Source organism: Lepisma saccharinum, chromosome 18 (genome assembly GCF_977018435.1).
Source record: "Lepisma saccharinum chromosome 18, izLepSacc3.1, whole genome shotgun sequence".
Lineage (NCBI taxonomy): Eukaryota > Metazoa > Arthropoda > Insecta > Zygentoma > Lepismatidae > Lepisma > Lepisma saccharinum.
This window is the reverse complement of record NC_139246.1, coordinates 24,060,788-24,074,650: the sequence shown is the minus strand read 5'-3', so window position 1 is coordinate 24,074,650 and position 13,863 is coordinate 24,060,788. Positions and strand designations below refer to the sequence as shown.

The window sequence follows — 13,863 nt, the reverse complement described above, 5'->3', positions numbered from 1 at the left end:
TACCTGAAAAGTAATTAATTATAACCGTGCTAATGTCAAACGCTGTCAATTAAGATACTCTTTTAAGTAGAACTAACCTCATTGTGAGAATCGAGTTGCACTGACTACATAAGTGTAATTGCTGGTATACTTACCTTTCTTGCATTAGTGTGGAATTAAAACAAAAACTGCAGCAATAAATGCTTGTGATCAAGATTGATGAAAGAATAAAGTTCTACCAACCAGAGTCTCATTGGTTTCGTCATATTTCTTGCTTCCACTGTTTTATCCAGGTGCAAATTGGCACCCAGTGATACAGCAATGGAATTTGTTGCCTTTAAAATACCGGTGACCGACAATACCTGCCAACTACAAGCTGAATAATATGTTACATTTTTGTGCAACTGTGTGTACAGAAATGGTAGAGTATGTAGATCAGGGTTTGAATCCTGGTCAAGCAAAAAAATTTTTAGGATGATGCAGCAGATGAAATGTCATCAGGAAGAGGATTCCAAACCTTTGCAGATCAGAGGAGCCTTCGAAACTGACTGCATGAATTTCTACACAACACATTGTCTGCATGTGCTAAAACATAAGTTAAGACATAAAAACAGCCATTAGATTAACAGAATATGAATAAAATCATTAATAATTACACAGAAAATTAGTACTCATGTTTTAAGTGAAGCTGTTTTTTAGTTCTATTAATTTCAGTGACAACTAGCAAAATTCTTGTTTGAACTTGTTGCACTATTAACAGTGAATAGTGCAACAAGTTCCATAAAAAAAAAAAAATTATCACTTTCCCAAATTATTCCAAGATTTTATCTGATTCTGCCATGTTTCAAAAGCACTTTTTCATCGAATCAATAAATTTCCATAAACCCCCAAGCAAACGAAGATAGTGAATAGTGCAAGTAGTTACAACGAGGATGGTGGCAGTGGCAACTACAATTAACAGAACAACTAAAAACAGATTTGCTGCAAAGATGAGTACTACATTTCTCTGTAATTATTACTACTGGGTCTCTAATTTCCCAAAATATGAAAATCTTTAACAGAAAAAGGTACCTAGCATTTGTTTGCTAATTTCTGCTTACCCGTATTCATGGGCGAAGGAATTCTCAGCTGCTGCTGCTGCTGAAGAAGGATTTTGTGAAGAAAGTCAGGATGCGGAGAAGTAGCCCTTGGAGACATCACTTGCACGCCACCTTGGATCTGCAGCTTGAGGATATTGATAAGGATTTCCCTGTGACGATGCTGCATTGCGGAATTCTGCAACTGCTGGATCAGGTGTTGCTGTGTGATTTCACCCCTTCTCAGACCTGTGCAAAGGAGAACACAAAATGACTAAAAATTAGGGATGGGACAGATTGACTCTAGTGGTATCTGGCAATATAGGCTCATCAGTGTATCAGTAAAATTACTGATCCGATATTGTAAATATAATGTAGTGCAATATTTTGCCATTTTGTTATAGTTTTTATGGATATAAAAAAATATAATCTCCATGCCATACTTTTTTTACAGACGCAAATGTCTAAACATACAGCTTCTTTTGCATTGCAGTCATCTGGTAACGCATTTATTAAGGTCAATGAATAATTCAGGTTCTTAAAGGACAATTTGAAAATTTTATATTGGATCGACAGATTTTTATTTGATTTCTTGATTCAAGTCCACTTTATGCACAAAAGGCTAATCAGGACTGGACTTACAGTTTAAAGTGGGATCTGAACCACTACTATGTGCCTCCACCAGGCATTGAAACTGGGACCCCTTGCTTACAAGACAACGGCGTTACCACTATGCCATCGGCCAGGGCCCGGATTAGTAGAATATCAGTTATTGGTATCGGTACAAATTACATCCTCACTTTATCAGCATTGATCAAAATTTCAGAACATTTTGGGGACAACTTTGTTATACATAGGGATGAAAACTTTTCATTTTAACAAACAATAGTAAGAAGTTGAGATAAGGGAAAGTGTAAACATTGGGGCTGAGGTGATATCAGTGACCATGTATCAGCATTGGTTTGAACCCACTAGTACACAGTTTTGCAGTGTCTGGGTATTCACATGCCCTGCAAAAATGCTACCCGAAGCTTTTTGCAGTTAAATTATCTTGGAAATTGTACAATATTTGAAATATACATTTATTTTGCACCAGTATTGTGCGATTAATTACAACTATTTCAGTATTCTGATGTAATTGAATATTTTAAAGCAAACCTCTTGTAATCCGGTACAACTGCAATGGAATGCATATGGGTGATTCTACGATTAGGGGACAATTTAAAGTGCCAGCTCTGTAACAATAGTTACTAAGTTTGTGGAGTGATTCTGAAAACTTTCCCATGTTCTAGGTACATAACCCTTCATGCCACACCAATTATAATCAAAATATGTTCAAAAATAAGATAAAAAATTATATACATGCAATTTTTTCTTAAATGTTGCTTTTTATTTATGAAGTAAAAATATTTTTTTTGTATAAACTAAGTATGATAAATCCTAATACCATGAAATGAAAAAGTAATCAGAAATAGAATAGAATGGGGATGTGATTAAACTTTCCCACTAGATCCTACGTCATCAGACATTTTAAGGCAACGTAACAATGGAACGGAGACATACTTACCTCTCAATATTGCCTGAGCCTCTGGCCTCTGTAGCAGTTCTCTGCTTGGTTGAGCTTGGTTCACCATCGTCTGCAGTTCGGGGGGCAAGGGGGACAAGCAGTGAGAAGTGGGATAGGTGCCAGGTGCAAGCTGACCTCCACGTTGTTGCCCGATCAACTTGTTAAGTATTTCCTGCTGCTGCTGCTGTTGTTGTTGTTGCTGCTGCTGCTGCTGAAATAGATAATAATAATAATAATATTTATTTAAGTGATGAGCACGATTTAACAACCAGGTACATCACAGTCAAAATTGGTTATACAAAATTATAGAATTGGTTTCAACAAGATCAGATACTAAACCTCTGCCCTTATTTAGACATAAGAATTGAGATATACCTATAGGAATATCTGGGAATTTTATAAGATATATTATTCGAAAAATATTCACTGTCAATTTGGAAAGTTAAAAGCCCGTATCACCGCTGGTGACGATACGTAAAAAATAGGTTCATGCGTTGTGCTGCTGTGCTCGAACTGTCAAGTGTGTGGCATTTAAATTTTACTGAGTTAAAGATCAAATATGAAATTATATTGCGAAGCCTTTTTAAAAATACATAATTTATTACATAGTTTTCTTTATCTCAATTTTGTAAAATTCACTTGCCCACCAATTGTATGTAATAACTTAAATCAACATTCTAAGCACAAGAAAGCTTCAACTGTTCTTCCATAGAAAAGAAATGAAACTGATCTTACACAATTTTCTTTAGAATGTATATAGCTTTACAACGTGCAGAGCAATGTACGTTTCTAAGCTGGTCGCGCTATTCGTTTCCTCCTCTGTACTGCTTGCGCTCCTCATGAACCCTCCCTTTTCCACCATCCCTTTTTCTTCCACAAGCAGCTAGTCCCTCAAATGTCTTCTCTTCCTCAAGTGGCAAGAAAGCTGCACGCTAAAAAAAGGCAGGGAACGGTTTTGGGGGAGAATCAATGGTTTGGGCGATGCTTGTAAACAGTTCTTCACTACGCGATATCCTAATACTAAATCACGATGTGGTAAATTGTAGTGCAATGACAACAGTGTAGGATGGGGGATTTCCCCAGTATATTGTTCACAAATCGGAGGGGCTGATTGCACAGACTGAAGTACACCTTTACAAAAGGTTTGCACGTGAAAGAAAAATTGTGCCAAATTATAACTTTTTTTTTGTGAGAACATGAAAGTCTATTACCAAGGGAATTTTATTTAGGGGGAAGGTGACTTTTGGGTAGAATTTGGTAAATATGTGTAACCAAAGTTTTTAGGTAAATATTGTGTAAATTCTATCTGGTGGTGGATTATCAACCAGCCATGCAAATGAATGACTTCTTGGCTGTCGATCATAAATAAGTTCAATGAACGTTCATTGTCAGTTTGAGATATTTCTGAGGGTGAATGGTAAAAAATACTTGATGATCTATTATGAAAATAGTGCTATTTTTAAACATTTTGAACGTCCGTTCAATTTAATTTCTAATTTGATTCCTTTCATGTATTTACTTAATACTTTACTCCGTTATTATTTCACCAATTACATATATTACAGTCAGACCCATATAAGATAGTTCTGTGTCATCATATACAAAAGTACTTTTAGGCACAGGTCTTATGTAAAATAAAATACATTAATTATATGTTGCTTTTCTTTTCTTTTCCAAAGGCATTATTTAGTGGAATAATATGGCAGACTTACTATTGATAATGACCGTACAAAACACACCATAAAACTTTTATTCACTTTCAACTTTCTGGGGCCGGGCCCCGTAGCAGTGGTTAGCACATTGTGCTATGACGACAGAGGTCCCGGGTTCGAATACCGGCCTGGGCATGGATGTTTGTGAGTGCCCATTCATAAATTTCATCATATCATCACTCATCCCCATCTTCGCAAATTGGCCAAAAGTGGCACAAAAAGCAAAGTAAAATAAAGCAAATCAATGAACGACAATTTTGATTGATTTGTGGTTTTAAGTTCACTTTATGCACAGAAAGGCTAATCGGTACTGGACCTACAGTTTAACGTGGGATCTGAACTACTGTGCTATGTGCCTCCACCGGGTATTGAACCTGAACCCCTTGATCACAAGGAGGCACTGGATATACGACAAATAACACTATGTAATGAACACTATTTCTGTGTAAAGTCCTAAAATAGTCCTTGGCTCTATTACATGTATGTTGTATTGCGATGTTCGTCAATGTGTGTTTTCTTCTTTCAGACACTCGGAAGAAGTTTCGTCTTGTCACAGAAACCCTGTCAGGGTTGTAAATGTGAGGGCTGAAAAAAAAAAAGGTCTGTTATGGTCAGACCTTAGCAGTGTGAAGGCTTCACCCTGTCCAGTAATCTGGGCAGGCAGACTTGCTTTGATGGTGTGAGACTAAGTGCAAAACAGAAGGAATAGTGCAGAAAACAGAGTGGTTGGCATCCCACATAAATAAAGAGAATTTGGTGAAAATTATGCCTGCATGAGGCCAACCAAAAACAGGGAAACCAATTCTTACATACCTGTTGAACTTGCAAGAGCCGCATAACCAAATCTTGAGGAATTTGCATTTGCGGCTGCGACTGGTTTGCTGCGGGGCCCTGGCTACTCTGGCCTGCTTGTGATGCGCTGTAACCACTCAGTAGTCCTGATAAAGGAACAAATGCATAAAAATCAGCAAGTAGAGATAATACAATTCAGATAAAAACCACAAAAATAATTTCCCAAGCCAAACATATTTCAAAACAACACATTAATTCTTTCTTTATTAATAAGTATCAATTCATTTCTTGCTGGAAAGTGCTTCCACTGTACTTTTGGAAATAGTTTCTTACTTAACACAATTTTACCTTTGTAAGCTTTTAATAACAACACTGATATCTCACTCAAAGAGTGAAAAAAAGTAGTAGAAGAAAAAGAAGTAGAAGAGGAGGAGGAGGAGGTGGTGGTGGTACTGGTGGTGGTAGTAGTATTAGTTGATTTGGAAATAATTTCAAATCTGGAATGTAATTTTGATTAAGGCTTTCAATATCTAGCCACATCTGGCTAATTCTAAAGAAAATGCCGAGTACAATTGTGACTGTGTTCTATTCAGAAATTTATCTAGAATAAATACATTTATTTACACTGGCATTTGATGATATTTTGCCACTTACCTCCTAAACCACCCTGGTCGTTTGATGTAGGTGCAGTCACATTTGATCCTTGATGATGGGGCGACACTTTGCTGACACTATCGTGCTTGCTTAACATCTGCAAAGAAACAAAGTATCTAATGAAGAACTTTTGGGATTTTGTAAATTTATAAAAAATTAATATAAATTGAAAGAAGCAACGTAACTGCTCAGTCCAGTATGATGTTACAGATCAATTGCAAATTCTAACACTAACACTCCAATTGTAAGGATAATGATGAAAATCGAAGCATGGGAACATACACAACACATGCAGTATTCAAATGTTTATAAAAACTTTTACTTAACTGTCTCCAAATCCATATAATATTGTAATTTTGGAGCTGGCCGGATGCTTTATTTCATATTTGTATTCCTTTTCTACTAGGGAAGGATTTTCTAATCTAAATCCAATTTATCCAAATCCGTAATGCTAGATGATATCCAAATCTTGAATTCTGAATTTGATATCCAATTCTAGAATACTATATCTGATATCCAAATCTATGATGAAAGTTTTGCGAATTACTCACAAATTTAATATAAATATATTAATAACTTACGTTTTGTGAGTATCTATGTTGCTCCTGCGACGTTTCGGGACACAACTGCTCCCTTCCTCAGGCTGTTCACGTTTACGTTATATATAATTCATAAACACGTCGACCTCTCCATAGGTACAGGATATGGGATTGGTAAAACAGTTTTAAAGTTTTAACATTCCAAGGAGCAGATTCTAATCGGAGAAACAGCATGGTACTATGACGTGCACCTGTAATGGGTTTTAGATTTTTATTGTTTTTTAACCACACACCTTTTACCAATCCCATATCCTGTACCTATGGAGAGGTCGACGTGGTTATGAATTATATATAACCTAAACGTGAACAGCCTGAGGAAGGGAGCAGTTGCGTCCCGAAACATCACAGGAGCAACATAGATACTCGCAAAACGTAAGTTATTAATATATTTATATCCAAATCTAGAATCCTGAATACAATATCCTAATCTAGAAACCTGTACAAATCTTGAATTCTGGATCAATGTCCACATCTTGAATCATTGATCTAATATTCAAATCTAGAATCCTGGATCCAATGTCTAAATTTTGAATCCTTGATTTGATATCCAAATCTAGAATCCTGGATGCAATATCCTAATCTAGAAACCTGAATTTTGTGTACAAATCTTGAATTCTTGATCTGATATTCAAATTAGAATCCTGAATCCAACATCCAAATCTCAAATAATGTATCAGTTGTTTGAATCCTGTATCTCATCTTAATATCTTCATTATCTGAATACAATAGAAATCGGTTTTCAAAGTTTTGGATCCAACTGTGCTTATTCTATACTTATTTAGATTAACTGCATCGATGAAGATGCATAATGAAGACCAAATAAATGAAAGAAACTTCAGAGGTAAGAATGCAGTCAAAAACTCGAGAAAGCTCTGGTTGAATCTCAAATCTATCAAATTCTACTTATATGCCTAAATTGGCCAACTGATAAAGTACGAATTAACCTGTTTCTTCCCTGTATTTTGTAGAGAACAGTATCTTTTATGCTACTACTAATGAGAATCAAGAAACAACATGCATTTTTTAGATAGCAGCAAACATGTTAAATATTACCATTGGAATTGATCACTATCATGCTGTCAAATCACTTGGAAATAAAGAAACAGGATATTTAGAGAACTACTTCAGAATCAGCTTATGTGAATTTTGCATTTGTATTCACAAGAAAAGTAGCAAATATCCAGTGAGTTACAGACTATTGAAACGTCAAATTGATAATTGATTGATTTGCTTGGTTTTATTTCGCTTTCTGTGCTACTTTTGAATAATTTGCGAAAATGGGGATGAGTGATGATATGATGAAATCGATGAATGGGCACTCACAAACATCCATGTTCAGGCCAGGACTCGAACCTGAGGTCCCTGGCATCGTAGCACGATGTGCTAACCACTCTACCCTGGGGGCTGGCTCAAATTAATGTTGCTAATAAAAATCTAGCAATTAATCAGTTCTACTCAGAGTAAAAGTTATTCAGAAAATGCATTTGAAGTAATTTTTATAACCACTACCTATAGTTACGAATAAAACGTGATATGCCACACAACACAAAAACATTGCTAGATACACATTGCATCTAATGATATCAGTTTGGCGGGCCACACGAGTCGCAAAATCGATCGCTGGAAAAAAGTTTCGCGAAAAAATGAATAGTAAGTATATAAGAGTTAATTGCTAGATACTTTCGCAGAGTTTAATAACAAATTATCAATTTTGCAAGAAAACACAATTTTCTTGATTTTGCAACAATATTGTATAAATTATATATATTCGGAAGTACTTTCAATTGTTACAATTTTCAACTATCAATATTGAAAATTGCTAAAAGTATTGGCATTAGTTCAAAATTGTATTGGCTCAGACCTGCAAATAACCCTTAGCAATCCAATAGCACATAAATAATAAAAAAGGTGAAAAAATAGTCATTAATACCTTAAAACAAAGTAAGAGTGTAATTGCTTCAAATCTTCACAAATATTACAGAATATCAAGTAGTAAATACGTAGTTTGATTACATATTACACAGGTCCAGATGTCGGGTACCAACATTAAGGGTAATATAGGAATAGATGCACCAACAGTGGTGAAAACTTTCCTCAAACAGATGTGTACAACATTAAGTTCCATGTCATAAAATCTTTAATTTGACAAAAATATTGAGTACTAGTTGACCACCCATCCCCTAGTTCCCAATAACCTCTGGGTATATGGAGTGTTCGTCCTCCTCTGTAGCCATGCGGTCCAAGGCACTGTGCTTTGGACTCAGACTGCGGGATGGTATGGGTTTGTCCGCTTGGGTTCACGGCCTGTGTATAGGACTGGTGGCAACCCACCACCGTGAGGAAATTGGGGATCTACGAGTGTGTAGCATAACCCGGTCTCGGAAATCTCCTATAAAGGCTGGGGGTTTGACGTGCTGACCCCACATTACCCCATTACCAGTTGAAGATCTCCACACCTCTAGGTAGGATTGTGGGAGGGAGACTGCAGTCGGGAGATCGGCCTAGGCCCTTTATGGGCGATCGAGCCACGGGTTATTATTATTATTATTATACAGGGTGAGCATAAAGTCTTTCCCTGATTATGAATATTTATATCTCAACTTCCATGGTAGATAGGCAAATAAAACCTACGGCAATAAGTACATCAAGTTTTTCCATTTCTTTGTTTTGTCCGATTCTTATTCTGATTCCCTTATCATGGCCAACACGTTCGCCTGACATAACCCCTCTTGACTTCTTTTTTATGGGGTTACGTTAAGGACACAGTGTTTAGTTCACCAGTTCCTGATATGCAAACTCTTCAGACACGAATAGGGGATGCTATAGAGACGGTGACGGTCGCCTAGACGTTCTAAGGGCAACAAAGGGAGCACATGTCGAAGTGTACTGATAACCAGAGCTAGGAATTTTAGGTGCAAAAATTTGCCAATAAAGGTGCAAAAAAGGTGCTAAAATAGGTGCTAATTTTCAGATGTAAAATTTATTGTGAGCAGTGCACACATATATGATTCAACTTATCTGGATAAACACATACAGTATTCTCTGGTTTTAAATCGTTTAATATAACTAAGCAAAGAAAATTCTCTGATACATTAGAAAGCGACATAAAGGAAAACATGCTTCTTCTTACTTGCTTAGAATTAGTCATCTAGAAAACTGTTAAAATAGATTACATTCAAAATTTCTGTTCTTCTGAGTGAGGCTACATCTGCGGTCACTAAGCAGATACTTGTAAGTTGAAAAAGAACGTTCAACGTCAACAGACACAAGTGTTGCATATTTTGTTTTCAACCGGTAATCCACATCCATGTTGGTTGCGACTTCTTGAACATCAGGGTTTTGGGATAAACTTTGTTCTAACTTCTCTTTCCCGACACCTTGGAGCTCTCGTTGCACATCCATCAAAACAGCCCACTGTGCTTCCTTTTCAGGACACTGTTCCTCCAGTTTTGTGATTGCAGTAGTAAGGAAAGAGAAGCCATGTACAATATAGAGTTCATCTTGCAATTCCTGTTTAAGTGCAAGTTTGTTGGCTTTTTCTACAGCAGAGGAATCACTAGGCAAAGCATCTAAAAATTTCGATATTGTATGGAAGTGATTGCAAATAAACACTGCAGATTTTAACCATGTACCCCATCTTGTGAGGATGGTAGAGGGTGATAGTTGTAGTTTCGTAATTTCTACGTACTTCTGTATTCTAGAAGGAGCCTTTTTGAGTATTTTCTTAATGCTAGAAACAAATTCATTCACTTATGTATATTCATCTTTAAGAGCTTCACAAACTCGATGCAAAGTATGAACAATGCAGGTCACATGTTTTAAGTTAGGATACATATTCTTCAGATTAGAAAATGCAGCTAACATGTAAGATGCTTGGTCTGTAAGAACTAACCACACTCTTATCATATTTTACGCCCTCCGGCCACAATACAAAACATGCATCATTGAAACTTTGCATTACACTTGCATTATCTGTTTTCCCGAGAAAATAAGTTTTTAAAAGCATGGGTTTCACTTGATGTCCATTGAGAGGTGCTACTAAAATTAGTGTGGGCTAATTAGTAGACTTTGGCCTGTCTCGTCTCGTGGAAATGCTGTGAAATGTTGTCTCGTCTCGAAAATATTCGTTTGTCAAAGGGACATGATCAATCTCGTCTCGTCTCGAATTTTAAAAGCCTGTCCCGTCTCATCCCGTGGGCAACACTAACTAAAATGTTCAAAAAGTACTTGTTTTGCCTATCTGAAATAGACTGGATGATCATCTACTACTCGCCTGATCTGCGAGATTTTAGCTTCATAAAGAGGTTGAAGGTAAGATTTCCTTAAGGTGCTCTCATCTGGAACTGACTTCCCAGTATATTTTTGCACATATGATTTCATGAAAGGATTGTTAAGTTTCGAAAGAGGTATTAAACACGCTATAAATGTCCTTGCTCTCTCACTGAAAAATTAATTTGTATTTCTGGAACTCGAAGATGCAAGCGCCTCACCAATGAATTGCTGTCACTTCCCACCTTTACCATCTCGTAGTTCTTTATTCCTGACGTGCTTCCCACTTTGTAGATGCAGCACAACCCGAGTGCGTTGGTGTTTGTCATCAACAGCAATAGAAATATCACACACATCACACCTCAGAATAGATCCATCACTCTGAATGCCGTCCGTCACCGCTAAACTGTTTAACAATGTCCTGCAGTTTCCCAACATTTACTTTGTTTTGGCATGGTGAACAAGCAAATCCGATGCATCGATCATTCGATCACAGACTGCAGTTACCTTGCTCGCTGAGACGGGAGAAGGAAACGAAAACAAAACAGATTTTCCTACAACAATTCGCAAACAATACAGCATAGGACAAAAAGAGCACAACTTCTAGCAATTGTAACGTGTCATTGTTGGCACTGTTTAAAGTCTGCGCGCTTACTACATTAACATCCAAGAACTGAAGAAAGCAGATTCATTGTTGTGCGGTAAACAAGAATCGCGTGCCAAGAAGCCGTGCCTCGATTGTGGGTGGGGTTAAACAGCACGTGAGTTGTATTAAAAAAGATGATAAAAATGCAAAAAGGGCGAAAAGGTGAAAAAGGTTCCGAGATTGTGAAAAAGGTGGAAAAAGTTCTGAGATTGTGAAAAAGGTGCAAAAAGATGTAACCGAAACACCATGAGTAGAGTTCAATGCGTGCTTATTTTTGGGATGAGTCACTTTTTTACCCATTTTCACACAAAAAAAATTTAAGGTGCAGCACCTAAAATTCCTAGCTCTGCTGATAACAAAACATTATGAGTTAAGCTACCATTTCCAACAAACCGCATATCTGTATCTAGCATAGTTCTTTAGCAATAAAAGTTTGTAATCAGGAAAAGACTTTATGCTCACCCTGTATGTAGTGTTTACTATTGGGTACCCCTATCAATATTCAAGGTCTACTTATGAAGCTCTATAATATATGACCACGGAACATCCAGTGTCATGGACAAGAAAACGTGTAGTTTTAGAAACATTGGGAACCTGTGTTGGAGAGCTCCAAACAGGAAGAAAGAAAGAAAAAGAAAAAAAAAATCTTCGAAAATAGTCACATTCTAGTAGGTCCAACATATTTTAGACAGATACTATGCATTTGAATAGCTTTTTGTAAATGTAAATATCCAGTGCCAAGATTTAACCTTGATAGAGGATGTGCACAATCAACATCTTGGCAAGCAGTATGCTTTGATGTTAAATCTGACAGTTTTCTACATACTACAGCAGAAGCCTGATTTTATATTCCAGTATTATACATTCAATCTTCACGGTCCAAAATTTATCCAGATTTTACATTTTGTCACCTTGGTCAATTGAAAAACGTAAAATCGAGGGTCCACTGTACTATTGTGCTTTATAGTACAGATGTGCTGTCCAAAACTTGTTAAAGAATGTGACAAATTTCCGTGACTACAACTCTTATGGGATATTGCCGAGGAAAATAATAAGACTATACTTAGTAGTGATGGTACAGGTTAATTGGTACTCTATTGGTGCCAACCAATATAGGCATATTGATGTACTGGTAATGGATTGACTTGTTTTCCGTTGCTTCTCTGCCACTTTTGCTAATTGCAATGATGGGAATCAGATGAAATCACAAACATATATGAAGGATTATACTGGATGTCAGTCCACACACCAGTCTCAGTTACTCTGCAAAATGCAGTCCAGGGTATATTATGTGGAAGAGAGGGTGATATTTGGTAATACAGGGTGTACACAAAGTGTCTGACACATTTTAATTATTAATAAATCAGAAACTAATGAATATAAAAACAGACTGGTGGCAACAACAGATAGACAAACTCAAAACAGTTTATGTCTTGTATCAATACACTTCTATGTGTGTTCATTTTGTCGCACGAAGGATGTCAAAACGATAATAGATTTTTTACACGTTCGGGTTAGCATATCGACATACACAGTAGATATTGCCTTGTTTATTCTGGATTTATTTTCATCACTTTTGTAAGATACGTCAACATTGTTTGTCGTGTTTTGAATGAATGCTTGCCGGGACGATTAAAATGACGTGGTGGTCCGATTCCTTGTCCCACGAGATGACCCAACACCATTGATTTTTTTTTTCTTTGGGGATATGTGGCAGAAATTTTTATGAGGCAACAGTGATGAACATATGAACTGAAAGCCACAATAAACAACGCGATAGAGACTGTGGATGTTGGCATGCTGACCCGAACATGTGAAAAAATTGATTATAGTCTTCGTGCAACAAAAGGAGCACACATAGAAGTGTGCTGATACAAGACATAAAACTTTTTGAGTTTATCTATTATTGCCACCAGTTAATTTGTATCTTCATTAGTTTTTGTTAAAATGTGTCACACACTTCGTGTACACCCTGTATTACTAATCTCATATTTCTATAAATTGCCTACAACGTAGTGCAAAACTGTGACACTTTATTTTTTATGATTATAAAAATATAATTCATATACCCTGGTAAAATTCATGTCTTAACAATTCATTGTCTTTTTGTAAGTAAAAACTCACTGCAGTCACATAGTTATGTACATTAATTAATAATTAAGGAGGTGAATGAACCATTCAGAGTCTTCGTGGATCAATTATAACTTTAGTATTTTACCAGCATTGCCAAAATGACAGAACACCATGGGCAGTTCTAAGATATGGAATCAGGTGTGCAGAACTTATGATGTGTATTTCATGGAGAAAATAAATATGTTTATCTACATTGTCTAAAAATATGTAACACTGCACGGAAAAATGAACAGTGAACTTATTACAATGAATGTTTTATATAGATATTAGTTTCATACATAATATATAGATGCTCTGAACCAGATGATGTATTTTTATTTTCATCATTACTCTTACTACATAGCTGTTTTAAGGCAAAATCATAACTAAATACTATTAAATTATTAATAGTTCGCAGTACAGTTAATATTTCAGCTTATGTGTTTATTTGCATATC

At 36.3% G+C, this 13,863-nt stretch overlaps 1 protein-coding gene across 9 annotated transcripts in view; it reads right to left on the bottom strand.

Annotated features, from left to right (window-relative positions):
- Window positions 1–13,863, bottom strand: part of LOC146002475 (uncharacterized) — a 101,520-nt gene that overhangs the window by 37,968 nt on the left and 49,689 nt on the right. For 6 of the 9 annotated variants that reach the window (XR_014443717.1, XR_014443718.1, XM_083140346.1 and 3 more), the window contains 4 exons: window positions 5,781–5,877; window positions 5,148–5,272; window positions 2,623–2,833; window positions 1,080–1,304 (listed from right to left, as the gene is read on the bottom strand). Coding sequence is in view for 7 of the 9 variants with exons in the window: in XM_083140346.1 (XP_082996472.1) it covers window positions 1,080–1,304; window positions 2,623–2,833; window positions 5,148–5,272; window positions 5,781–5,877 (658 nt within the window). In the remaining 2 variants the exon portion in view is untranslated. The remainder of the gene's footprint in view (window positions 1–1,079; window positions 1,305–2,622; window positions 2,834–5,147; window positions 5,273–5,780; window positions 5,878–13,863) is intronic. The other 3 variants (XM_083140348.1, XM_083140352.1, XM_083140347.1) reach the window with 2 other exon arrangements.